Consider the following 23496-nt stretch of genomic DNA (forward strand, 5'->3'; position numbering starts at 1 on the left):
CCCACCAACGTCAAAGTAGTCTTTCTGCCCCCAGACACAGCCAGAAGTGTTCGTACTTATGCGCTTTACCTTCAGGAATACCTGTGTAGCACTAGGGAAAGTTTAATGACACCCTTCTCTTGCAGTCTTTGCTAGAAAATGATTTCCTACATTAAACCACTTAATTACAAAACCCCAACATCTTTCCCCACAACCCACCCAAGTGCTCTGAAGCCAGGCACATCTCCAGCTAAAAAACCTAACCCCCAAGGAACAAGAGCTGCAACAGCCAGAATCCTGCACCGAGATGCGTGTTTATTAAAACAAATCACAGGCTGTACATAAGCAGCACGAAGCTGTTTAGCGTGCACAGACTCAGATCTCCTTTATCGCAGGGAACAGCCACGCACACTCGTGCCGAGGGAGGATAAATTTCTAAGTCAGGGTCAGCGTGAGAGGCTCTCGCAGATAAATCAGGGACAGAGAAAGAGCAAGGGGCTTGATAGGTATGTTGAGAAGGAAGAAGTTTTCAATTAGAAAAAGGTTAAATGAAGCAGCAAGCCCTGTAGTCAGGCAGATGATGATCTTGGTCAGTGTAAATCCCTCAAAGATGGATCTAGACTAAGCTGGGCATGACCTCAATGTTGCTTCATGAGGGAATTCAACTGAGAGCTAGCACTCGAGCAAAGCATCGATCACCAACAGGCTGCTGCAGTTACATGCTAGGTCACTACACTTACACATTTCAGGGCTCTGTCAGCTCCCCCTCTCCCATCAGCCACCCAAACACAGGGTTTGGAGTCTCTCTTTTCAAACCAGAGACGGCAGGCAGGGGCAGGCACCCCTAAAAGGCTTGAGGATTCGAAGGGTTGGGGTTACACAAGTGGCAACATAGACATGTTATATCTCTGGGCTCCACGGCTCCTACTTCTTTCTGCCTCCTCTTTCTTTGAGCGCCAGGTGAATCAGAGAGCCACTCGTCATGTTGTAATACGCCAGGGAGTTCGAATCCTTGATGAAGATGCCCTGAGGGGAGGAAGAAGGAGGAAAAAAAGAATGAACACCAGTCACAGCAGAAACCTTAATGCTCACTTTTCCCACAAATCCCCCGACTGATCAAGCCCTCCCAGCCCTACTCTCAAAACAGGGCGGTGGCAGGATGCTGCAGGTTTTGAAAAACCCCAGAGATTCCAGTGTCTCTGAAGATGGGCACCGGAGGTGGGTATGCCGGGAATGATGCAAGGGTACAAACCGACAATATACACCCTATACCTCTACAAACATAAAGATAGCCACCACCACAAGTGAAGTTATTTAGGCTCCACTCCCCCCTCTTTTTTTTATTCTTAAAAACCAACATCAGTTACGCTTCCTTTCTCGCGAAGGGTTAACACAATATCTGCCCACAGATGAGCTCCTGAGGAGGTTCAGCGCACAAAGTTCACTGCTTAGGCAGCAGGTTGTGGCTGTGCACACGCATGACTGGGAACAAGTTATTAAAAAGGAACGGTGCCTTTCTGACAGCTCCAGTCTTGAGAGGAAGAGAGAGCAAGCTCTTCCCTTCCATGTTTTGAAGGAAGTCTTTTCAGAGCTGCCAGGGTTTCAAGGTACTCTCACCTGCCTTCCTGAGCATGCACAACAGATCAGTGGGAGCAGACTGTTGCATTTATGTGTTAAAAAAACCCAATATTAATAATAGGCTGATTCTAGAGAAAGCCATCAAGCTTAGAGGACTCATCTGCCACAGCAGTACTGTGAAAATCCACCAGTGCCACCTACTAAAGGCCCATCCTGCTGTATCAGCATGCAGTTCTGGAACCAAGTGTGCTGCACAGCCACGAGAGACATTCCCTCTGCTCTTCCCAATATCACAGTAGGTACATTACAACTTTTTTCTTGTAAAAAGTCAGTTTGTGTGCAAGAAAGCACTGAAATACAGTGTTTGAAGGGCTTATACTCACCTCGTACTGCAGCTTCTGTTTCCCAGCTGGCATCCCTGTGGCCTCGTGGATCTTAACCTTTATAACAGACACCTAGGAAGAAACAAAGAGCTTGCTCAGGGATTTTTTTTTCCCCGCACTGTACAGACGGGCAGCACCGCTCCCCCAGCCACGCAACTCCGCTGGGCAAGGGGCTGCAGCATGGGGAACACACAGGATTTTACAGCTCCTGCCACGCAGGTCAACTGCTATTCTCAAAGCAAAGGAACTCGGTAACAAAACAAGCCGGGGTAGAGGCCAGGTTAATAAGCTACATGCCTGGTCCGAGAGCGGCAGGGTGAACACTAACACTTGGCCGTTCAGTTTCCATTCCGTCTTGTCCTGCATGTTGGGAACCTGGACTTTGACCGTGACCGGACCCTAGAGGAAACAAAGATAACGTCTCTCACAGGCAAGGAGGTTCAGGACTACGATAAAAGAGCGGCAGACAAATTATTTCTTTCCCATGTATCTCGGCTTCTCAGCGAACACACAGAACTGTATTTGCCTCAATACTGAGAAAGTTACTTTGCTGTTACCAAAATAAAACAATTAGTTGGATTTCTCTCCTCAGTCCCTCCTGTTGTCCGCCATTTGCCAAGCGTCATGCACATTCACAGTATTACAGAGTGAACGTATGAAGCATTAAGCAGGAGACAGCTTCTCTGCGCAGATGCCCAGGAAAACTCTACAGCCTTCTTATATGACTTTTAGAACTCAGCCTGTGATTACGGCACTCCTCAGGAAGGAATTCTAACATTTAGTTCATGTTGTTGTGGAATGTATCACATTACCACACTATCACTCTGACCCCAACAAATCTCCTTGCATCTCCAGCTTAGCAGACCTCTGCTTAAAAGGTTATTAGCAGCATTAGTAGTTCCTGACACTAGTATAAACCTACCCCTCGCTACCCTTAATTACAGAAGCGCACTATCGTATTAAACTTCTGTGTGTAGTGCTGTACCGCTCTTTCCCGTAAAACACAGAGCAGTTTAGCTTGTTCAGGAATAACAGTAGGAAGGAGCCCTCAGGTCACTCCCTTGAGAAGCACTTTTGTGTATCAGCTTCCCTCTGGCCTTACACCTGCTTTGGGCAGGGGAGGCTGAGCACCCCAGCAGGGTCAGGGCTCCAGAGCTTCGTAACAAGCAGCCAGCCCACACCAATACCTTGTTCCTGCGGAGAAACTCCTCCTCTGGAATCAGGCTATCTTCGCTCTTCAGTTTCTTTGAGACTGGCTCATCCTCCATCGGCGGCGGCGGATGAACGGGAGGCATCGGTGCTGGGGAAGGAACTGGAGCCACGGGAGGCGCAGGAACGAATGCTGAAATGGGAGAGGGGGGACACAACACGATCTGTAGTCACCCACTGCATATACAGCAGACACTCCCTTAACACGAAAACTCTTTTAGCAGACCAGCAGAGGCTGAAAATAAATGCCACAATACATGGAGGAAGTTAACACAACCAACAGTAATGTGCAAACTTCAAACGTTAGGAGATCTCTCATATTGGGAAACAGTCCAGGAAAAGACAACAAGCGGCATAAGAACTTCCTGCAGATCTTGCAAAAAAGAACACGCTCTCAGTTTGGCATGCAGCGGTGCCAGCACTTCGATTTAAAAAAAAAAAAAAAAAAAAGGGAAAAGGGAGAATTTTTTACATTGTGCTTTTCAACTTAGAAGCACCTAATGCTATGAAGCTGCTATGAGGAAAGGGGCCAGACAGCAGCTTTTCCTCCTGCAGCAGCAACTTCTGTAACAAACTAACACCCAGTGAGGTGCTGCCAGCTCCTCTTTACTCTGGTTCTTTTCAGAAAGCAATGTGGATTCTTAATCTTCACCTGGGCAGGCTCCTGGGAACACAAGACTTAGAATAGGTGAAACACAATTCTCTGTATTTCATGCTGCAGGAGGAGTCTTGAGCCCAGAAGCAGCACTGCCAGTTAAGTCATACCAAACACGCCAAAATTCTTAATGACAGGACTTAGGGTCTGCAGTCCCGATTACATGCTGGTATCAGAGGCACAAAAGGAAAAAAGAATCAAAGCTCAAGCCCACGTTGTGCAGGAATCAGCTGACAATTAACCAGAAAAAGCTGAAGTTACTGACCTGTTGGTACTATCATGGGAGGCGGGCGGGGGCTCATGATGGGGGGAGCAGAGGGTGGCATGGGGACAACGTTGATGCGCGGGGTGTGGATTATTGGTGGCATGGGGGTGGCTATGACGGATCCTGGGGGCAGACGGACCACGGAAGTCATCGGGGGACGAGGCATGACTGGAACTGCAGAAACAACAGCAGCACGAACGGGAGGGGGCATCTGGAGAGAGAGGGTGGTTTTTCTTAGCAAGTACACCCTGGAACGCTGAGCGCTGTACACGATCCTGACTAAGATAACCAGGGCAACACACAGAGGATTTCTGTTGGCCGAAGACTTGTCGGGAACCTCAGCGAGCCCACCGTATGGTCAGGCCAAGCTGCCTGTAAATGGGCACTGAAGCCTCATTATCAGACTCAGGTATCAGACCACGAGCATGTAGCAGTCTGGAAGAAGGAGCTATTTCAGAGTCATGTAGCAGAACCCTTGGGGCAGGAACTCTGGACAACTGAGTCACCTGTGAACACTTCTTACCTGCAGCTACTTTTGTACACCTTTCTACACCTCAAAAAAAGCACCCACCTGTGCCTTTGTTAGCCATACTCCCTTACTCCAAGATCTCACTGCCCAGGTTCTTCCTTCACCCAACTGATCAAGTCTTTTTGATACCTCTAAGGATGAAAAGCTCTACCTAAATCTTATTTTCCATTTTTAACAGTGAGTTCAATAGGGTTCCTCTGATGGTATAAGAGTAATATGGAAACAAGAACTTCACTCAAAATCTGCTTCTAGCCAGTACCCTGCTGTTATAACCCTTGCCTTCATCACGACTCCCTTCTAATTAACTACGGCTACAGCCGTTTGCTTTTGGAAGCCCAAACGCTTACGGTGGGCGGACGAGGCACGGATGTGATCGGCGGAGCGCTGGCTGGGGGATTTGATGCCGATGAAGGAGGGGGTGGCTGGGGCATTTCATTGGGTTTGCTGGGACCAATCTTCTCCTTGCTGTCATCTTCTGGCACCAGTCCCTTGGCCTTATGGATAGCTTCAATTTGCTCTTGGAGAGTAATGTTGGCCTGAGCAGCCTGTTGTGTGCGGGCCATGCTGCCTGAGTGCCCATCCCAGGTCACCTGAGAGGATAAAATCAATGAGAATAACCCCCGCTTGCCCAGACTGCGATGTGAGCTGCAAGTAAATCAAGAGAGCAAGAACAAAGTTCAAGAGACTCCAGTCTCTCTGAACACTCATAATACTACGACAGGAACCTGTGAAAACAAACAAAAACCACAAAAAACCCAAACAAACCAAATCCCACAAAACAGTTTCCACTCTACCTTTTCCTCGGGTTTCTGGATTTCTTCTTCACCTATCTTTTTACCAATGGCAGTCTCTTCTACACCGAAGATATCAGTACGGCGCTCTGCCAGCTGCTTCAAGCTGCTTTCAATATCCAAACCTGCAGGCAAAATGAGAAGTTCTTATCTCAGTGACACAAAGTCAAACACGATCCAGCCTCTTTTAACGATCTTTAAACTGTTTGGTCCCTAATGGCCGAGCGCTGCTCTTTTGAGGAGACCACAACTAAATGTACTAATGACAAACGGATCCACACAGCACACTAAGGACATCATACAGAAAGCTACATTTAAGAGTTTCTTCTCAGTGGGACATGGGGGGAGTGAGGGTGTGTACTAAGAGTTCACAGAGCTCATCTAGGAACTTGGTTTTGCAAGCTGTGTCAGATTCTTAAGCTGACCTGGGGCGTAGACCTCATCATCGCTCTGCTTTTCACGGATGGATCGATCACGCTGCTCCAGCCATCGAGGATCCAGGAGACCAATTCGCATGTGTTCTTGCATTTTACTGGCAGGAATTTTCTCTCCAGTGATGGGGGAAACAAGATACTCATCTGGAGCTGGGGCAGGCGGTAATGGTTTTGAGGCTAGAAAAACAAAACCACATTGTTAAAAACACATTGGAAGATGCAGCCTAGGAAAAAATGCTTTTGTGATTATTCAGGAAGAAATAAAAGTTTTTCTTCACAGCCTGATTTACCTTTGGGATCATAATCTTTCCGCACAATGACCTGATCTGGCGTGGGAGGAAGTGGTGGTGGCATTGGGGTTTCTGGAGGAGGAGGAACCTTCTGACCTTCATCCTCATCATCTGAGCCCTTATTTAGGGGGGAGAAAAAAAAAATCATAACTAAGTCCCTGTAGTCAAATATCAACAAACAAGATTTGAGAAAGGTGTAAAAATCCTGTGCAGCGCTGGAAAAACTGACTATGCAGCTTCAAACCAACAGAACTATTTTGCCTCTGGACACCTATGCTACAGTGGTTCCTCTGGATAATAATGATTTAGAAATTCAGCAGACCCAGAAGAGGAAGCAAGTACTCCTCAGCTTCCACATTACCACAGGACAGCAAGCAGGGGCTTAGAGTTAACCATGCTCTTGTTCCTTGTTACTAGATGAACAGCTAACATACAGTGGGTAGACAAGAGTCTAAAATGAGTCATCATTCAGTGTTCCAGATTCTGTGCAGAAGAAAGCCCAAAGGCTTGACCACAGAAATGGAAAATCCACACCATTAGGTGACAAAATTACTGGATTTCTCTCGGAAATTGTGTTGTCAAGGAAATAATTAAAAATACCATATTCCAGCAGAAACAGGTTGTTCTGAAATTCCATCAGAAGGAAATCTCATTTCCTCAAGAAACTGAGGAACTTCTTACAGTGAAAAAGAAGGGCATCAGAAACCACACACACTTTACGGGACAAAAGTAATGCTGATTCTATTGGCTAGTTACCTCATCCATATCCTGCACTTGGGTGTCTTGATCCAGCTGGGTTGGGGGCTCATCTGTTTTCTCTTGCTTTTCATCTTCCTCATCTGACTCCACCTCCATCTCTACCTCCTCGCTTTCTCCAAACTTCTCATAACGCTCCTGGATTAGGATTCGAGCTCCCAACTCTTCTGGAGTGGTGGGAGGAGGGAAATTCCCTACAATGCAGAAAACAGAGCTTCTGTTTCTCTATCCCATTTTGTTGCTCAATGGACAGACAAAAATATCAACTTCTTGAATGAAAGCAGTTTCTTTACAAAACAGTGGCATGAAAATCTGGGAGCCAAGGCACAGAGAAGGGAATGGATGGAGTCTATACAGACCAACATCATCATGACAGACGGAGATGAAGGTACTTACAGGTGAAAGCACCACTAGAAAGCAGGACAAGTTCTGCTCTCCCAGTGGAAGTGAAAAGTGGACACTAGTGCAGTACTGGACTTCGTGCAAGGAGAACATTACTGACTCCAGAAAAAAACCCTGCCCTGCACACTGTCACTTTCCCCTTCATCTTTGAAGGATATGCAGCTGTAAAAAACAACCTCTGTCTAAAAATAGCATTTCAGGACATAGTGCCTACTCAAAGGGAGCAGACTTTCACAGAGGTTACAACACTTCAGTACCTTGCTCGTTGGGCTGAAAGTCAACTGTTTCCACAACCACAAAGTCATGCCAGTCAATCTGGGCATAAGCAACACGCTCCTTTTCCTTCTCCTCCTCTTCCTTCTTTCTCTCTCTCTCCTGGAACTTTGCCCACTCCACTCTGTAATACACCTGCACAAGCAGACGTAAAGCACACACTAAACGTCAGGCAAGAAACACATCACAGTCACCTCTGCAGCTTCCCTGAGTTTACGCCACCAACCTTTCAGGGCAGGGACACGAGCGCTACTTCAGAGGCCTGGCACGACAAAGAAATATTTGTATTTCATTCAGAAACTACAGGTTTGCCTGCTGAGTAATGTACTACAGCAGCTTTGTACAGTGGTTTTCTAAAACCGGAACTGCAGACTTGAGCCAAGACCAAGCCATCCGGGTATGACATGACTCGGATCTCACTGAGGGTTCAGAGCCAGCAAACAGCTCACAGATCCTGTTACAACCCGGTAGTAACACCTTTCCAGAGCAAAAGCAGTCTTCGTGATGAAGACACAAATCAATGTAATAAAGAACAGCTTGGAAGGACTATAAGTGACCGAGCTGTCACAGTGAAGTTGTCCGAGAGGGGAACATTCTACTTTGTAAAATGCTCAGGAATGGTGTCGTGCAGTATCTATGCCTCTACACTGCCACAAGGAAACTACCCCCAATACGAACACTAGCTAGGAGTTTAAAGACAAGCTTGAGCATCCTGTATTCCAGCAACTGCAGGGGGCACATCCATTTTATTCTCTGTATACTTGTATTTGCTGCCAGTAAGTCAGAAACATGTAAAGCAAAAAAAAAAATCAAAACATAAAGGAAATGCTTCAGCAATTTTGCAAATTTTTCATGTAATACCTGATCTAGGACTTCTTTGGGATTTTCAGCCTCTTTCTTGAGTTTGAGGAGTAAGCCTTTAGGTGGGATCAGGATCTGAAACATATTTTGCATGACAGTTGGTGACAATTCTTTTTGCCAAAGCCTCCTTAACAGCAATTATTCTCATTCCGCATCGATAAAAATACCAGCAGACCCCTGGGGCTATGTTCCATTTCTTCTGTTGCCACCCTCCAATTACTTATTACTCATACTCCCACTTAAAATATTCACTCTTGGCCTTCCAACTACCCTCCATACTTAAAAAACCACAACTTATACTACAATAGTGTCGGGTACATTTAAATAACAGCCCACTGTGTTCAGTGCTGCACGTTGCCAACAACATACGAGATACCCACTCTACTCCAAGAGCAAGATTTAAAGGATCAACCCTTGGACTTGCACATATTTCTAGTCTGGCTGTTTTGTAGGGCTTCAATGGTCTTCAGAACTTGTACTGCTGTTGAAGGAATCAACCTGCCAGGTAAACTGCCAAGACTACCTTTGTGTACTGTTCAACCAGCTTAGTGAAGTAGTTAAAGAGACTGTGCTGGGGGCGAAGGAAATCAAACTGGTAGTTCCTCTGCTCTTTCTGCATCAGCTGTGTCAAGAACTGCCGCCCATTCCGAGCCACAAACTGCGCCGTTAGCTTCACCACATCCAAGTCAAAGGCAGAGATTGAGGGAGGGTCTGCAATGAACTCGAACTCTGGAGGTGGCTCTTTTGGAACAACCGCCTCCTGGATCACCTGGGCCTGCACCTGCAGAGCAGAACAGAGACAGGTCAGTGACTGCCCTCAAGAAACCGTTACCAAACACTTGGGAGCACCCATTTTTTCCTTCAGCTGCTGTGGGAAACCAACATCAGTCTAGATATCCTGGCAGCTGCAACGATGTGAAAAATTAGTAGCACAGGGTATATCTGGACATCTGTATTTAGGCCTCCTATAAAAAACCCCATTGCTCCAACAGCTAACAACACTGGAAACTATCAGGGCTTCACTATAATCCTCTAGGATGGTCAATACCGCACAGCGCGACCGTTGGCTATGCGAAGCATGTAACAGACTCAGATTCGGTCGCTGCCCTTTCTCCATCCATTATGTACAAAGGCACAACTAAACAAAATCGGCAACATCTTGTACTTTTAAGGGGAAGTTGATCCTTCCGGCAGAAAAAAGGAAATGTTTCTACAAAACAGCGCATGCATCAAGCCCACACTGAACTCCAAGGGATTCTAAGGACTTGCCTAGGACAGGAGTCCTAAACTCCTACAGTCTGCGTGATCACTATTTTGAGTACCATATCAGCCAATACACAACTAAACATAATTAAAATGGTCCAAGTAGAACAATGTATCAGCTCTTTTATACTCAACTTTTAGTGACCAGTGACTGGGAGATGCGCATCTGCATCAAAACAAAGTCCCAGACACTAAACCCCAAGCTTCTCAGTGCTGTCTTTTTTTGCAAATGTATAAGTAACTCCTTTGCTTGCCTTGTCTTTCAGATCTCCGCTTAACGTCAGGCTGTGACAACCAGTTAGAAGCCAAGTTCTCAACCAAAGTGAAAAGGAATACTTACCTTCTGTGGAAGCTGCTGCTGAGCACTTTGCTGCTGTTGCATGACCTTGGGAATAGCAGCTGACGGCTCCTGTGCTTTACCCTCCTTGAACTCACTGACTTTGTGCCGGTAATATGCATGGTAAGGATCATTTGGATTCAAGAAATTGAACTTGGGGTTATTTATTTCATTCTGACGAATTCGAGCTTCAAATTCTGGACCATTTCTGGGGAGGAAAAAGATAAATTATTCAGATGAATGGGCATCAGCTCAAGTGTAAAGGTTTGTTTCTTTCATAGTAAGATGTATAGTAAGCCCCTCAGAAGCCAATTTTCTCTCCTGTGTGGAAGGTGTTTACCTCTAAGTAACTCATACCCAACCCAGCAGCCAGCTGTACAGACACAAGTTAATGGCATTTGTCCTAACTTAGCCTATAAAGCTTCACAGTATTTCTTAAGACAGTTAAAAACTCACAAGCGTTCCACAATCTCATTTGGCTACACACAAACAAAAGGCCATTTACTGGATCGGCAGTTTATTGGATGAAGTTTACAAGTTACTTACTAGACCAATTTTATTTGCTCTATTTAAGACTAGTTTCATTTCCAGAAAGTTCATATAAGGAAAAAAGTAGGTAACCATCAGCCTGTGCAGAGATTGACCACACTGGAGTGTTGCATTTTGGAGAGCCCTAAGTTTTGGTCCAGGTAACGTCCATCCCTGCCACACAAAGTGCACAACCATTTATTTCAGCATAGTCTGAGAAAGTTAACAGCAGCTGTGGCATGTTTCTTTTCATACATGCTGGATACCTCCAAGTCTTGTTTAGACACTCTGCCTCTTCCAAAAGAGGAGGCCTCTACAACACCGAAGGATAAACACAGCCCCTTCCTTGTCCTCAAAGGAAGCCAACGCTCCTTGGCAGCACTTTGGAAATTAGCTAGGCAAGAAGCGTCTCTGATTAGACCAGCATCTAGGAATTGTCTTAAAACTCTGAGCAATGACCATTTAGTGAAGTAAAATCATGCAGTGTTCAGCCAGTCTGGATGCCGTGAAGCTTAAGAATTCGCACAGCCAGCTGAGGGATATTTACCTTCCATGCTACTCATACACTGCCAGGAAGACCAAGATCTGGACCCCTGAGACCTCATTTAGAGATAAGACAGCCAGAAATACTTAAGTGTTAAAAAACAACAGAGGAAGATGGCCTAGCTAGCACTAACAGCTTGTGCTTGCAGAATGATGACATTAGGCAAATGGAAGAAGCCCAAAGCAGTAAAATTTTTTCAACTTTTAGAATCCTCCCCTAAACTTGACATCTATACTCACACTAATCGATCTGCTACAGTCAACAGAGGGGGAAAAAAAAAACCCCACACATCACAGGCACCTCATCTGTCCTAAGAGAGGATCAGACTGCTCTCTGAAGGTATGCACTTTTCTCCCTCTGGTGATCAGGGGCGAGAGAGATGACTGAGGCTTGGCCGAACAGACATCCCAGCTGTCGGCACACTTTACCAAGCTACACACACGCAGGGGCAAGGCTTAACCTCAGGACTCAAGAAGTAAATGAGCTCCCTTTTGCTGGGAAGTTCATCGCCAACACGCTGTAAAATACAGGCTTTGTCACTTGGTGGAGCACCTGTAACAAGGCTCCCTTTGTACCTGGAATTTTGTTTCCCCTTCAGATCATTCGGAACAGGAACTGTTACCTGGTTATTCCAGCGTGTATTATTGATTCTTCCAAGAAGTTAATTTTATTTACTACCATAACTTTTCTGCAAAGCATGTCTTACACCTCTTAAGCAGAATATTGTTGTTTCTCCTCCACAGCCTCACTGGTATAGGCTCAATCCTTAAAATCCTCTGTGGAAATTCATAGGCCTGTGACCTGTTTCAGTTTCTGGAGCTTCACAGACACGAGCATACAAAAATCCCAGGAAACACGAGACACCACCAGTGCTGTTTACCTGGCTACAAAGCTGGCGGTCTTGTCCACAATATTCCTGACCTCTGGAGGAGGGTAAATAATTCCTACCACAGGCTTGGCTGGTGCTGCTTCCTCTTTTGGGTCCTCTTCTGGCTGCAATAAAAACATGTATATACATATATATACAGTGCACTGTACTGCTGCCTCACAACTATAGCAACTGTTCAAAAGGTGAAGAGGTGTCGGCACAGGAAGACATCTTTCACTGTGTGTTTGCAATCAAATTCAGGCAAATTCAAATGGCCTAAATCAAAGCTGAAAACAAGAGAAGGAAATTCAAATAATATTGAGTAACGTGCTACATACCAGCACCAGAGGGTGAAAAATAGCCCAGCAAACCCAGATTAGGTTTATTTTCAGGTGGTTGAGTTGGAAAATTCATCTCCTTCCTCTCTCAACTTCCTCATCTATATTTGGAGTAACAATCCTAACACACATTAACGAATTGTTCTGCAAATCCATGCTTAATGAAGCCTGTGTAAAAATTAAGTCTTCCAAACAGCAACCCAAATGGCAGACAGCAGTATCTACTCTCCTCCCCGGCCCCCAAAACATTTAATATTTCCTGACACAGAGATCCGGGTTACCAATCTGAATCGCCAGTCCCACGAACTACTTGCTCAGCTTCTCAGGGTGGGAGACAATGTTTGCCTGCTTGGCAAGGGCACCCGCCGCAGGGGCGGGCACAGCAAGGTGACGAGGAAGGCCACTCCATGGGAACGAAAACAAGTTCTCCCAGCGTTTTTGCTATCTCAGCCTTGACCCTGCTTAGGTTTATAAACGCTGAGACAAGAGGCAGCGTAGGAGAATGCCTATAACAACACATCCAGGATTAACTCAGCACTGCTAAACAGGTTTGGAAGTTATGAACGTGCCTAGAGGCCTGTGGCACTGCAAGAAACGGGAATCTGAATTATTAACTCCACGTTAAATAAAACATAGCTTTTAATCCTATTGTGGTTGCATCAAAAGCTGTTTTGTACAGAAAAGCTCTCCAGGGCATTTTTCTCACTGATATTATAGGAGGATATGAACTAAAATCCCAGAACCCTCCCTGAGAATGGCTTTATCTTCCAGTAAGACTAAAACCTGCTCTTTGCAGAATACTAAAGATGTCTCTCCTCTTTCCTCACCAAGCATCTTTCACAAGAAAAGCTGTTATAAAAGAGAACAGGTGCATGGGAAATGTTTATATTCTTAACAGACACAGTCAGGGAGATTTTAAAATACCAGAAAAGCTACTAGCTCTGCTCAATGCACAGGGACTCCAAGGCAGAAAACTCTCTTGAGTCAAACACGACCTTAATGAAGTGTGTTAAGAAGAATGTGCCATAAACATGTTAATTTCTCATTCCTGCTCCCTCTGAACATCCATCATCATGAGGAGCTGAAGGACAAGGCAACACCATGCTTTAGAGATGTTTTTATTTAAGCATGATGCTGAGCTGCCTTGCTAACACACATGCCTGGAAGACCCTGGGTGCTTGTTGGGGACAGCGATTTTCCTCTTAATTGTGTTAGCTACACCAAACGACCCAGGATTTTCAGTCAGCTCCCTACACTGGCTTACTGTACAGCTGCACGAGCGCTGATACTGGTGTGTGAAACTGCTGGAACAGCTGGGGAAGGAATGGCTGCTTGCCATTTGCAGAAGGCCAGGAAGAGGCTCTAGCAGAGGGGAATATGGCTGAGACGCAAGAGAACAGGGGAAGGCACTGCTACGCTTTCTGAAGCACACTGGGAGGGGTGTGTTTAATCCTTTCACATGTTCTTGCTGGTAGGAGGGCTGTTTCCAGATCTCAAAACAAACCCTCATGTCCATCACATGTCCAACCCTGTGCTGCTCCCAGGGAAGGACTCAGCCTCATGCCGAAGTGCAGCACCCAGCTGCCTTCCAGCAGGCTGACAGCGGATGAACAGATTGCTGCGGGCTGTGCCTGCGGGAATCAGAGTCATTAAGGTTGGAAAAGATCTCTAAGATCATCAAGTCCAACCACCAACCCAACACCCCCAGGCCTCCTCAGCCATGTCCCCAAGTGCCATGTCTGCACGTTTTTTTGAACGTCCCCAGGGATGGTGACTCCACCACCTCTCCGGGCAGCCTGTGCCTGACCACTCTTGCAGTAAAGTCATTGTTCCTAATATCCAATCTAAACCTCCCCTGACACAGCTTGAGGACATTTCCTCTCGTCCTATCCCTTGTGACTTGGGCAAAAGAGACCGACACCCCCCTCACTACAACCTCCTTTCAGGCAGCTGCAAAGAGCAATAAGGTCTCCCCTCAGCCCCCTCTTCTCCAGGCTAAACCCCCCGCAGCTCCCCTCAGCCGCTCCTCATCAGACTTGTTCTCCAGACCCTTCACCAGTTTCGTTGCCCTTCTCTGGACACGCTCCAGCACCTCAACGCCCGTCTTGTACTGAGGGGCCCAAAACCGAACACAGCATTCGAGGTGCGGCCTCACCAGTGCCGAGTACAGAGGCACAAATAAAATGAGCAGCGAAGCTCAGGAGGGAAACGCAGTCCCCCAAAGCCAGAGACGACAACGGCCCCGCCGAGCCCCGCGGCCCGGCCCCCAGCGCCGCCTCCCCCGCCCGCGCGGCCCGCACCGGTTTGCTCTCGGCGGGGGGCGCTGGCTGCGCCGGAGGCATGGCTTGCACGGGTCCGGCCGGCATGGCGCTCCTCGGGGCGGCGGGCGGCGCTCCCCCGCCGGGACGAAACGAGACGGGATGGGACGAGACGGGACGATGGACGGCCAACAGGGCCGACTCCTCCACGGACGAAATGGCGGCCGGACGTGGGCAGCTGCGCACGCGCGCCGGAAGTGACGGCACGCCAGCGGGCGCGCGCAGCTGCGGACACTGGGCGGGGTGTGTGAATGGGCCGGGACTAACTGGGCGGGGTTTAGCAAGGCCGGGGGTTGGGTACATGAGCTCAGGCACGGCAATCCGGTGCAGCTCTACAGGCTTTGGGAAGAGTGGCTGGAAAGTGCCCGGCAGAGAAGGCCCTGGGGGTGCTGGCTGACAGCCGCTGGGCATGAGCCAGCAGTGCCCGGGTGGCCAAGGAGACCACCAGCCCCCGGGCTTGTGTCAGCGCTGGTGTGGCCAGCAGGAGCCGGGCAGGGATGGGGCCCCTGTGCTCGGCCCTGGGGAGGCCCCACCTCGAATGCTGGGCTCAGGTTTGGGCCCCTCGGGACAAACAGGGCGTGGAGGTGCTGGAGCGTGTCCAGAGAAGGGCAGCGGGGCTGGGGCAGGGACTGGAGCACAAGTGTGCTGGGGGGCGGCTGGGGGAGCTGCGGGGGGTTTAGCCTGGAGAAGAGGGGGCTGAGGGGAGACCTTATTGCTCTTTGCAGCTGCCTGAAAGGAGGTTGTAGTGAGGTGGGGGTTGCTCTCTTCTGCCCAAGTCACAAGGGATAGGACGAGAGGAAACGGCCTCAAGCTGTGTCAGGGGAGGTTTAGATTGGATATTAGGAACAATGACTTTACTGCAAGAGTGGTCAGGCACAGGCTGCCCGGAGAGGTGGTGGAGTCACCATCCCTGGGGACGTTCAAAAAACGCGCAGACGTGGCACTTGGGGACATGGCTGAGGAGGCCTGGGGGTGTTGGGTTGGCGGTTGATGATCCCGCAGAACTTTTCCAACCTCAACAATCCGACGAGTCTGCAGCCGGCCGGCGGGGAGGGCAGTGCGCATGCGCCGCGGGAAGTACCATTAGCGCGCCGCAAGGAGGGGGGGATCGCTTCAGAGGGAGGCGGGAGCGGGAGGACCGTACCATTGTGGCGGGGGGCGGGGCTACCCGCGGCGCGGTAAGTGAGGGGGCGTGGTCTAGGGGGCGCGACCTGCCCGGTTGCCATAGCAGCAGACGGTGGCGGCGCGGTCCCCGCACAGGCCCTGGCCCGGCGCCCCCTCGCCCCGGGATCCCCCGGTCGTCCAGGCCACTGCGCTGGTCCCGTCCCCCCCGCAGTGACCCGTCCCCCGTCGGGCAGTCCGTCCGTCACAGGCCTGGTGGCCCTGCCGCAAGCCGCGGGGTGCCCGCCCCAGCCTCCCCCACCAGCAGCATGGCGCACCTCCTGGGCCACCCCGGCTGCATGGAGAGCCTGCGGGCCGACCTGAGGGACCTGCAGGCAGCCATCGCCGACGTCTCCTCCCGGGCCGGGGCCGTGCGTTTCCCCTCCTGGAAGTTCCCTGATAAAGTGTCCTGCGACCTGGACCTGTCAGTGCTGCTGGAGCGGTACGGCTATGCCGAGAGCGACCCGGAATTTAGCCAGCACTCCCACGTGGTGCTGCTGGAGCTGCTGATAGACAGGTGAGAAGGCAAAGCCAGCCCCAAACACCCCTCTTAAAATCACCTTGGCTGGCAGAGCAGCTCCTTCCCCCCGGAGGGAAGGGCACCGTCGTGTGTGCAGCCCATTGAACGTGGCTAAGTGCTTTGGATGCCTTTTCCCCACATGTTCCCATGCTGGGTGGTTACTGGCACCTCAGCACCTCGGCCTCGTGCTCTGCAGCTCTACGCTGAGACTTAAAACCCAACCACTTTCCCTGCACAGAGCTCAGAGCTACCCACACAAATGCTGGCCGCATAGGAGCAGAGAAAGCTGCTGCTCCGCCTGGGAGCTGAGGGCACCTGGGCAGATGGGGGCAGGTTCTTTAAATTGCACCCCAAAACCTTGGAAACACTCAGACACAGCTGCACCTGGGAGGCAAAAGTGACTTTTGCAGTCTGGGTGAAATAAATTCAACTCCATTTTCAAACATGAGCCATTCCTACAGGGCTGTTGGCCCTAACAATTAGGGTTTGATATCGGCAGCGTGGGTGCCCCAAATCTTTCAAGAGAACGGAACTGCAGCCTCTCGGAAGCAAGGCTGTCTCACCAGAGCAGAGCAGAGGGGCAGAATCACCTCCCTCAACCTGCTAGGCACAAAATACGGGTGTCAGATCTGGTTCTCAATAGATAGCAGCAAGGGAGCTGCTCTGCTACATATGAAACCCTGGCTGATATCCACCCTCCTTTGCCAAAATTGCCTTGTCCAGGGGACAGGGAACAACCTCCTTGCCTTGGTGCTAGCCTTTCAGGCTCACCATGCTCTTAAACACCAAGGGCCCTTTCCCCATTACAAATGCTGTGTTGCTCTAAGCTGTGTTTTGTTTCTGTTGAAGAAGACTGCTGCTGCTGCTTCAGAGCTTCATGGGCTACATGGAAAACCTGCTCAGTGAGCGAGCCATCCCCCCGACGCAGGCAGTGGGACCCTGCATGTCTGCTGGGCTGACAGTGAGGAGGTACTGGTGCAGCATGCTGAAACTGGGGGCCTGCTACCAGCAGCTCGTGGCCGAGGTGGGACATCTGGGGGCCCTGACACCCCACAAGCGGAGTGCAGGGGTCACAGAAATGGCCCTTGCTTCTGCCCCCATGATTTGGACCATGCTGAGGTCACGGTCCTTCTCGGGGACACACCGTGACACATGCAGTGGCCATGCCTGATGTGCTTCTGGCTCACGACCCTCCAAGTGCTGATCTGTGTGTCCAATAGGACACATTTGTCCCACACTGTCCCCTCCCAGCATGAGTCCTTTCCCTCCTCTAACCACCGCTCCCAGCTGCACTGCGGGATCCGTCCTCCTCCAGGCATCCACCAGTGTCGCAGGATGGGGGAGCTTGGCCGCCCTTAATGCTTGGAAAAATATTCTCCTCCTGCCAATACACTCCCCCTGCAGCTCTGCTGACCCCACTGTTTGCAGGGCTGATCTGGTGCCAATCAGTGAAATAATTTGTGGTAAAAACACTATGCTACTCCCCTGCATTTTTTTTCCCCCAACAACGATCCCTTTTGTCACAAAATCTCACAGTAATTCATCTGGCATAACCAGGAGACAGCACAGGAGGTGGGAAAGAAGAGGAGCACAGTAGTCAGGCAACCTGAGTGCTTGGTAGCTGTCTTCCTCCAGCCTCTGGGAACTCTTCTCCTCCCAAGAGATGGGCTTGCTGCCCTTGTAGCCCCTTGGCTGCACTAAGGTCCTCTCCCCAGGCTTCACACCTCTTTATTTGGGCTCTTACAGATCATTTGCAGCTGACTGTTTCATTTAGGCCCTGCTTTTGTTCTATGCTCTCTCCACCAGAAAGCAGCTTGCAGGAAGGAGATCCCCACACGGCAATCCACTTCCCAGGCTGGGAAACCTGAGGACACGTGCCTGAAACACTGCTCACCTAACATTTTGGAGTTAAGAACTTCCACAAAATTTGCCCAGTCCACCTCTCTGTGCCCATCACTGAGTGTCTGTGCACCAGACAGCGACTCCTCGGGCAGCTTCCTGACCGCTGCCTGCAGCGTGGCCGAGAGCAGCCGCAGCATCCCCACGCAGATAACAAGGTCTTCTGTGGGACCTTGTGACGCCTGTGCCAGCGCCCAGGCCATTCTCCGTGAGGTCGGCAATGCCATCACCAGCATCTGCCAGAGCCAGAACATCCCCTCAGCTCTGAGCAGGTTCCAGGAGATGGTGGAGGAAAGCAAAGGGAGAAGGACCCTCTCTGCAATGGACATGAGCTACTGGGCCTCAGAGCAGACCAAGGACCTCTCCCGGATCAGCAAACACCTCCAGATGCTGCTGCAGCAGGTCAACCCTCTGAAGTCTAAGCTGGAAGAATCAGAGAAACAGAAGGACAAGCTGCAGAAACAAGTTGAGGACTTCTCCAGGTTGCTTCAGGTGGAGAAGGAGACCCAAGCGCAGCAGAGGAAGGAGGCTGAGCAGAACCTGGAAGTAAAGAACAAAGACTATTTAGAGGCTGTAGCCAGGCTGGAGCAGGACAAGGATGACCTACGGAGAGGTACAGTGCTGTTTCCTCCCAGGCCCGTGGGTTTTTGCAGAAGAATCGTGGGGTCCATGGTCGAATCTTGGGCTTACCACCATGAGTAGGGCTTTTGCTGCTGATTTTGGTAGGTGCTGGGGCTGTTCTCTGCTGTGAAACTAACCCCAGACAGCGGGAGCCGGTTGTCCACATCCTCTCACTGCTTCCTCCCTGCTGAAGCACAGCATGACCCAATCACTGGCTACAAAATGCTTTGGCATGGCTGTTTGCTGCCTCCTTGTTTTAGTTTCTTTGTGGAGCTGTTTCGTTAGTATTGGTTTTGTGCTGATTTAGGAGCTGCTCTGCTGGAAGAGCAATTCTCCACCTTAAAGGAGGAGCTGGCTGCGAAGCAGGCTGCTGTTCAGGAGCTGGGTAAGGACCCCTGGGGCTCACCCAGCTGGCACGTCTCTCCCCCAGCCTTGCTCTGATCTCACTACCTAACTCCCGGGTCCCCCAGATCAGTCAGGTGAAGCGCTGGTGGGAATGGTGGGGGAGGACGAGCCTCCTTTGTCAAGGTGCCCAAACATCACCCTGCACCAGAGAGGGCTCGTGCTGGTACTGGTGGAGGTTCAGGAGGTTGCAGCCCTCCTGTCAGACCTGCCACCCCCTCACCAGGGCCTGTGGAGGTTGGGGAGCCCCTTCAAGCCACCTCATCAGGAGCTTCTTCCCCTCCTGCTGAGCCTGTGCCCAAGGTGTGGTGTCTCCCCAGAGGCGACAAAGGCAACCTTGCTGGAGGAGATGAGGACCACAATGGTGGCCAGGAGCTGGGTGCTGGAGCTGGAGAAGAAGGTGCAGGTGCTCGCTGGCCAGCGGGAGAGCCTGGGCCAGGAGCTGAGTGCCACCACCACCCAGCTGGAGAAGGAGAAGGCCAAAGTGGAGAGCATGCTGCGGCACCAGGAGGTACGGCTGGGCCTGCTGCTGCCCACCTTGCCCTGCTCCGGAGCTGCTCTGCAGCCCCACAGCATGCTGTGGGAGCGGGCTGAGCTCGGGCCAGCGCTTTCAGAGATCCCACTTGTGGTGCTGGGCCCTGAGGAGCTCACCCTCCATCCGTGCTGGCTCTGTGTGGCTATGGCCAAGCCCTCCTTACCCTGCACCCCTTCTCTGCCCTCAGCTGCTGCCACAGCGCCTTGTCATCATGGGTGCTGCTGGCCTGTGTAAGGGCAGTGGTGAGCGGGTGCAGCAGCAGCCCCATGCAGGCTCACCTGCCCTGTACAGTCCCTGCAGGCTAAGCAGAGCACCCTGCTGCTGCAGCTCGACAGCCTGGACCAGGAGCGTGAGGAGCTGCAAGCCAGCCTGGGAGAGGCCGAGGAGAGCACGGCCAGGCTAGCAGAGCAGCTGGAGGAGAGCCGGGAGCAGAGCAGGCAACAGCTACGGACGCAGCAGGTCAGTGCTGGCAGCCAGTGTGCATCCAGGGGGTTGTCAGGAGTGGGGCTTCCTGGGGAGGGACACAGCTGTGCCACGTGGGTGTCGGGAGCCACCTGTTGCCCCATCCCCTGCCCATAGCCAGAGTTTTCCCAGGAGAGGGATTCTGGGACTTGGTGTCATATTGCCACATGGCCATCTCCTACCGGGACCCCCTGGGGAAGACCCCCTCTCCTGCCTGGGCAAGTCTCTGCTGCTTTACCCTGCAGCCAAGGCAGAGGGGAGCAGTGGGAAGTGGCAGCTCAGGCTTTTCCCATGCCTCCCCATGTTCCTGGGCACACACCATATTGTGTTTCCAACTCACACAGGGGCTTTACAGCTGAGACCCTGCAATTCCTCACACTGCTGTGGGACATCCCTGTCACATAAGGAAAGGGCAGGAGCTTTCCTTGGGGAAGGGGGGATGTCCAAGTACTCCCGTGGGGCTCCCCCCAGACTGTGCCATCCTGAGGTTAGGGAGAGAGCTCTGCAAACCTCACCACCTCTGCCCTGTGCTGCGCAGGAGCTGCTGGACGCACTGCAACGGGAGAAGCTGAGCCTGGAGCAGTCTGTCTTGGAGCTGCAGGCAAACATCTCCAAGCTGGAGGAGCAGACACAGGAGCTGAAGGAGCGGGAGAGGCTGCTGGTGTTCTTCCCTGAGCTCCACATCCCCGCTGAGACACAGTTTGAGAGTAAGGGAGAGGACAGTGGGCAGCACCATCTGCCTTTCCCATGGTGGGGTTGTGCCTTTTTGGCATTTCCCAGAGCTTGCAGAGGATCCTGCCAGCTCTGGATGCACCAGCGTTATTTGTACAACACAGTTTGTCCCATTAATAGCCAGGAAGAGCTCAGTCTGTGGGCTGTGCTAAGCCACTACCATCTTTCCACACCTCCCTACATGGGTGCTGTTTGTCCTTCTTCCAGGCCAGGAATCAGAGCAGGGCCAGGGCACATGGGCAGAGCTTTGTTTGCCCTCACAGTTTCAGCTGGTGCAGTTTTGGATCCCAGCTGTCACCTCCCAGGCTGTGCTGGTGCTCCCTGGTTGGGGCAGGTGCCTTTCCAGTGGGCCCCCACGCTGCTCAGGAGGGAGGAGAGCTGCTGCCAGCACCTCTGAGCAGGCAGGCGGCAGCGGGCCGAGCTCTGGCTCTGTGGCAAGGACATCTTATTTTGTTTGCAGGCACCGGGAGCTTGACCGAGGACATGGAGAAGCAGCTGCAGGCTAACAGCATCCGGATCAGTGTGCTGGAGCAGGAGAACGTGCGGCTCAGGTCTGCGCTAGCCAAAGTGAAGGTGGCTGCTGAGCAGGGTGTGCTGAAGGTGAGGCTACACCCAAACCAGGGCGAGCTGGGTGCCACTGGGAAGAGGGGTGCACATGCCAGCAGGGTGCTGCATGCCCCAAACCACCCTGTGGCCCCGGTGCTGTCCCGCATCCTCTGGGGAGCACTTCCCTGGTTGCCTATGCTTCCAGAAGAGGCTCCACGGAGCAAAAGGCCATGGAGCTCCTCACACAATATGCCCTGTGACTCAGCAGCTACTTCTCCAGCCTGCATGGGGCCAAGCTGGACAAAGCTCCTTCCAGAAGGGCACAAAGCTGGGCGGGGGCTGTGATCCTTCACTGTCCCAGGGCCTGATCCTGCCTTCAGGAGCCCATCTTGGCCTCAGGGCAGCTTAACTGGGTGCTCCTACCTGACACTTTCTAAGCCAAAGCTGCTAAGCCGATGCTGGGGTGCTGCAGCATGCATGATGCTTGCAGCTGCCGGTGGCCAGACCCAGACCTGCTCCGGCACGTTCCCCTGCACCAGGCTGCAGCCAGGGGCAGCACGGCAAGGTCACTTGCTCCCTGGGAGTGAATGGACTGGGCAGGGCAGTGCTGGGGCTTGTGCCAACGCCTCAGCAGTGGCTGCTGGAGCAGCCTTTCCTGCCCGGTGCAGGCCGCACACAGCTGCAGACCTAGCCGGGCATGGGGGCTGCCATAAAACCCTTCCCCTGGGTCAGCTGCTGCAGCTCAGCGTGTTAGGTTTAGACCAGCTTTGTATTTTTGCGGTGTGCTCACCCCCGGAGGGCCCAGGCTCCTGTCCCACTGGGAGGTCAGTCTGTTTTGACTGGTTTTGGCAGGGAAAGCTGCTTGGCTGAGGTGACCAGGTCTGCTTCCCAGCTTCTTTATTTCAGCCCCACCACAGCTGTTGTGCCGCTATCCCACTGCCACCAGCTCAGTGGTGACGGCTGCCTGGGGCAAAGGTGTGTGACTGGAACTGAGCGTGGGGGGAAGTTTCACCCCCTCTTTTCTTCCTCAGCTCGTCCCACAGACCCAGCTGTGGTCTCAACTCAGCAGCCAGTGCACGGTGGAGGCTGGGCAGCAGGATGCAGGGTGAGTAGGAACCCAGAGGAAGGGGCTGGGGAGCTTCCCTCTTCTTCCTCCCCTCTAACCACTCCCACCCCCCTGCAGGCGGCCGAGCAGCCGAGGCAGCAGGGACAGCACAGGGATGCACGGATGCACAGGCGAGGCCCGGCAGCGAGCTCTCGGCAGCCAGCAGCCAAAGCCGCTCTTGGCAGAGCCTGCGTGCAAGACCGGACCCTGCCTCTCGTTCGCAGTGGAGGGCCTGGTGCTCAGCCCCCCCAAGCCACGAGGGAGAGGCAAAACGCCACCCCTCCCCTCTCACCGCACTAGTGGCCACCGCAAATAAAAGCTCATGAGGCTAACACAGAAATGAGGCGTTCAGTGAGCAGCCACCTGCCCTGCCCCACTGGAGCTCGTTACCTGTTCTTTGTGCATCACGAAGGCACACTCCCTTGGGAAACGCACTCGCTCTGCCCGTCCCGTCGAGCCCGCACGCAGTGGGTGTAGGAAGCCCAGGGAGACAGTCCCGCAGCGGCTTTGCCACGGCTGAGCTACCAGTCAGCCTCCGGTTGTTGGTTCCCTTTGTTTTCTGCAGGACTGTGGTACCTGCTCATGGGTCTGCACAGTGTCCCCGTTGTCCCTCTCCGTTGGGCAGCGCTGTGGTTTGTAGTAAACCTGAGGGTGCCGGCGCAGAGGGCTGGGCTGGCGTGTTCCCTTTGCTTCTCCCTCAGCACAGCGACCCTGGAGAAGCCCTGCTGCAGGGGCTGGGCTGGGACTGGCTTCCCCCCTGTTGGCAGCCAGAGGACTGACCTGCACACAGGCGAGGAGCCCTGGGAGGGGGGAATCACTCCCTGGGCGCACAGAGCAGGCCCTGCACAGTCAGCTGAGCGGGGCCAGGGACATTCCTGGGTGCTGGAGCTTGGTTGCCCACAGCTAAACTGC

The 23496-nt window shown here is 51.9% G+C and overlaps 2 protein-coding genes across 4 annotated transcripts; one reads left to right on the top strand and one right to left on the bottom strand.

Annotated features, from left to right (window-relative positions):
- Positions 1-274: 274 nt before the first annotated feature.
- Positions 275-14792, bottom strand: SF3A1 (splicing factor 3a subunit 1). Its single transcript, XM_064465827.1, has 16 exons — positions 14584-14792; positions 11958-12070; positions 10009-10213; positions 8929-9186; positions 8406-8480; positions 7529-7679; positions 6870-7063; positions 6114-6231; positions 5815-6000; positions 5393-5514; positions 4946-5188; positions 4070-4280; positions 3128-3282; positions 2238-2339; positions 1941-2012; positions 275-1005 (listed from the first exon to the last, which is right to left on the bottom strand). Exons 1-16 carry the CDS (start codon positions 14647-14649, stop codon positions 904-906), a joined length of 2373 nt encoding a protein of 790 aa, XP_064321897.1. The 5' UTR covers positions 14650-14792; the 3' UTR covers positions 275-903.
- Positions 14793-15295: 503 nt separating this feature from the next.
- Positions 15296-23321, top strand: CCDC157 (coiled-coil domain containing 157). 3 transcript variants are annotated; one of them, XM_064466001.1, is made up of 10 exons: positions 15302-16279; positions 17132-17306; positions 18089-18794; positions 19110-19187; positions 19525-19715; positions 20031-20198; positions 20740-20908; positions 21394-21533; positions 22511-22584; positions 22663-23321. In XM_064466001.1, exons 1-10 carry the CDS (start codon positions 15450-15452, stop codon positions 22898-22900), a joined length of 2769 nt encoding a protein of 922 aa, XP_064322071.1. In that variant the 5' UTR covers positions 15302-15449; the 3' UTR covers positions 22901-23321. The 3 variants fall into 3 exon arrangements, with proteins under 3 accessions (XP_064322073.1, XP_064322071.1, XP_064322072.1); XM_064466002.1 differs by having other exon boundaries at positions 17135-17306; XM_064466003.1 differs by lacking the exons at positions 19110-19187; positions 19525-19715; positions 20031-20198; ... (2 more) ...; positions 22511-22584; positions 22663-23321 and having other exon boundaries at positions 15296-16279; positions 17132-17251; positions 18089-18201.
- The last annotated feature ends 175 nt before the right edge of the window (positions 23322-23496 follow it).

This window comes from Phalacrocorax carbo, chromosome 15, assembly GCF_963921805.1.
Source record: "Phalacrocorax carbo chromosome 15, bPhaCar2.1, whole genome shotgun sequence".
Lineage (NCBI taxonomy): Eukaryota > Metazoa > Chordata > Aves > Suliformes > Phalacrocoracidae > Phalacrocorax > Phalacrocorax carbo.

Coding starts and splice junctions, on each gene's coding strand:
- CCDC157 (XM_064466001.1), top strand. CDS start 15,450: ATGACTTTACTGCAAGAGTGGTCAGGCACAGGCTGCCCGGAGAGGTGG. Junction 19,188..19,524: donor GGCTGCTGTTCAGGAGCTGG/GTAAGGACCCCT, acceptor GTGTCTCCCCAG/AGGCGACAAAGGCAACCTTG. Junction 22,585..22,662: donor GCTGGGCAGCAGGATGCAGG/GTGAGTAGGAAC, acceptor ACCCCCCTGCAG/GCGGCCGAGCAGCCGAGGCA.
- SF3A1 (XM_064465827.1), bottom strand. CDS start 14,649: ATGCCGGCCGGACCCGTGCAAGCCATGCCTCCGGCGCAGCCAGCGCCC. Junction 12,071..14,583: donor CCCCCGCCGAGAGCAAACCG/GTGCGGGCCGCG, acceptor TTTTTATTGCAG/CCAGAAGAGGACCCAAAAGA. Junction 6,232..6,869: donor AAGTGCAGGATATGGATGAG/GTAACTAGCCAA, acceptor CCCCTAAATAAG/GGCTCAGATGATGAGGATGA.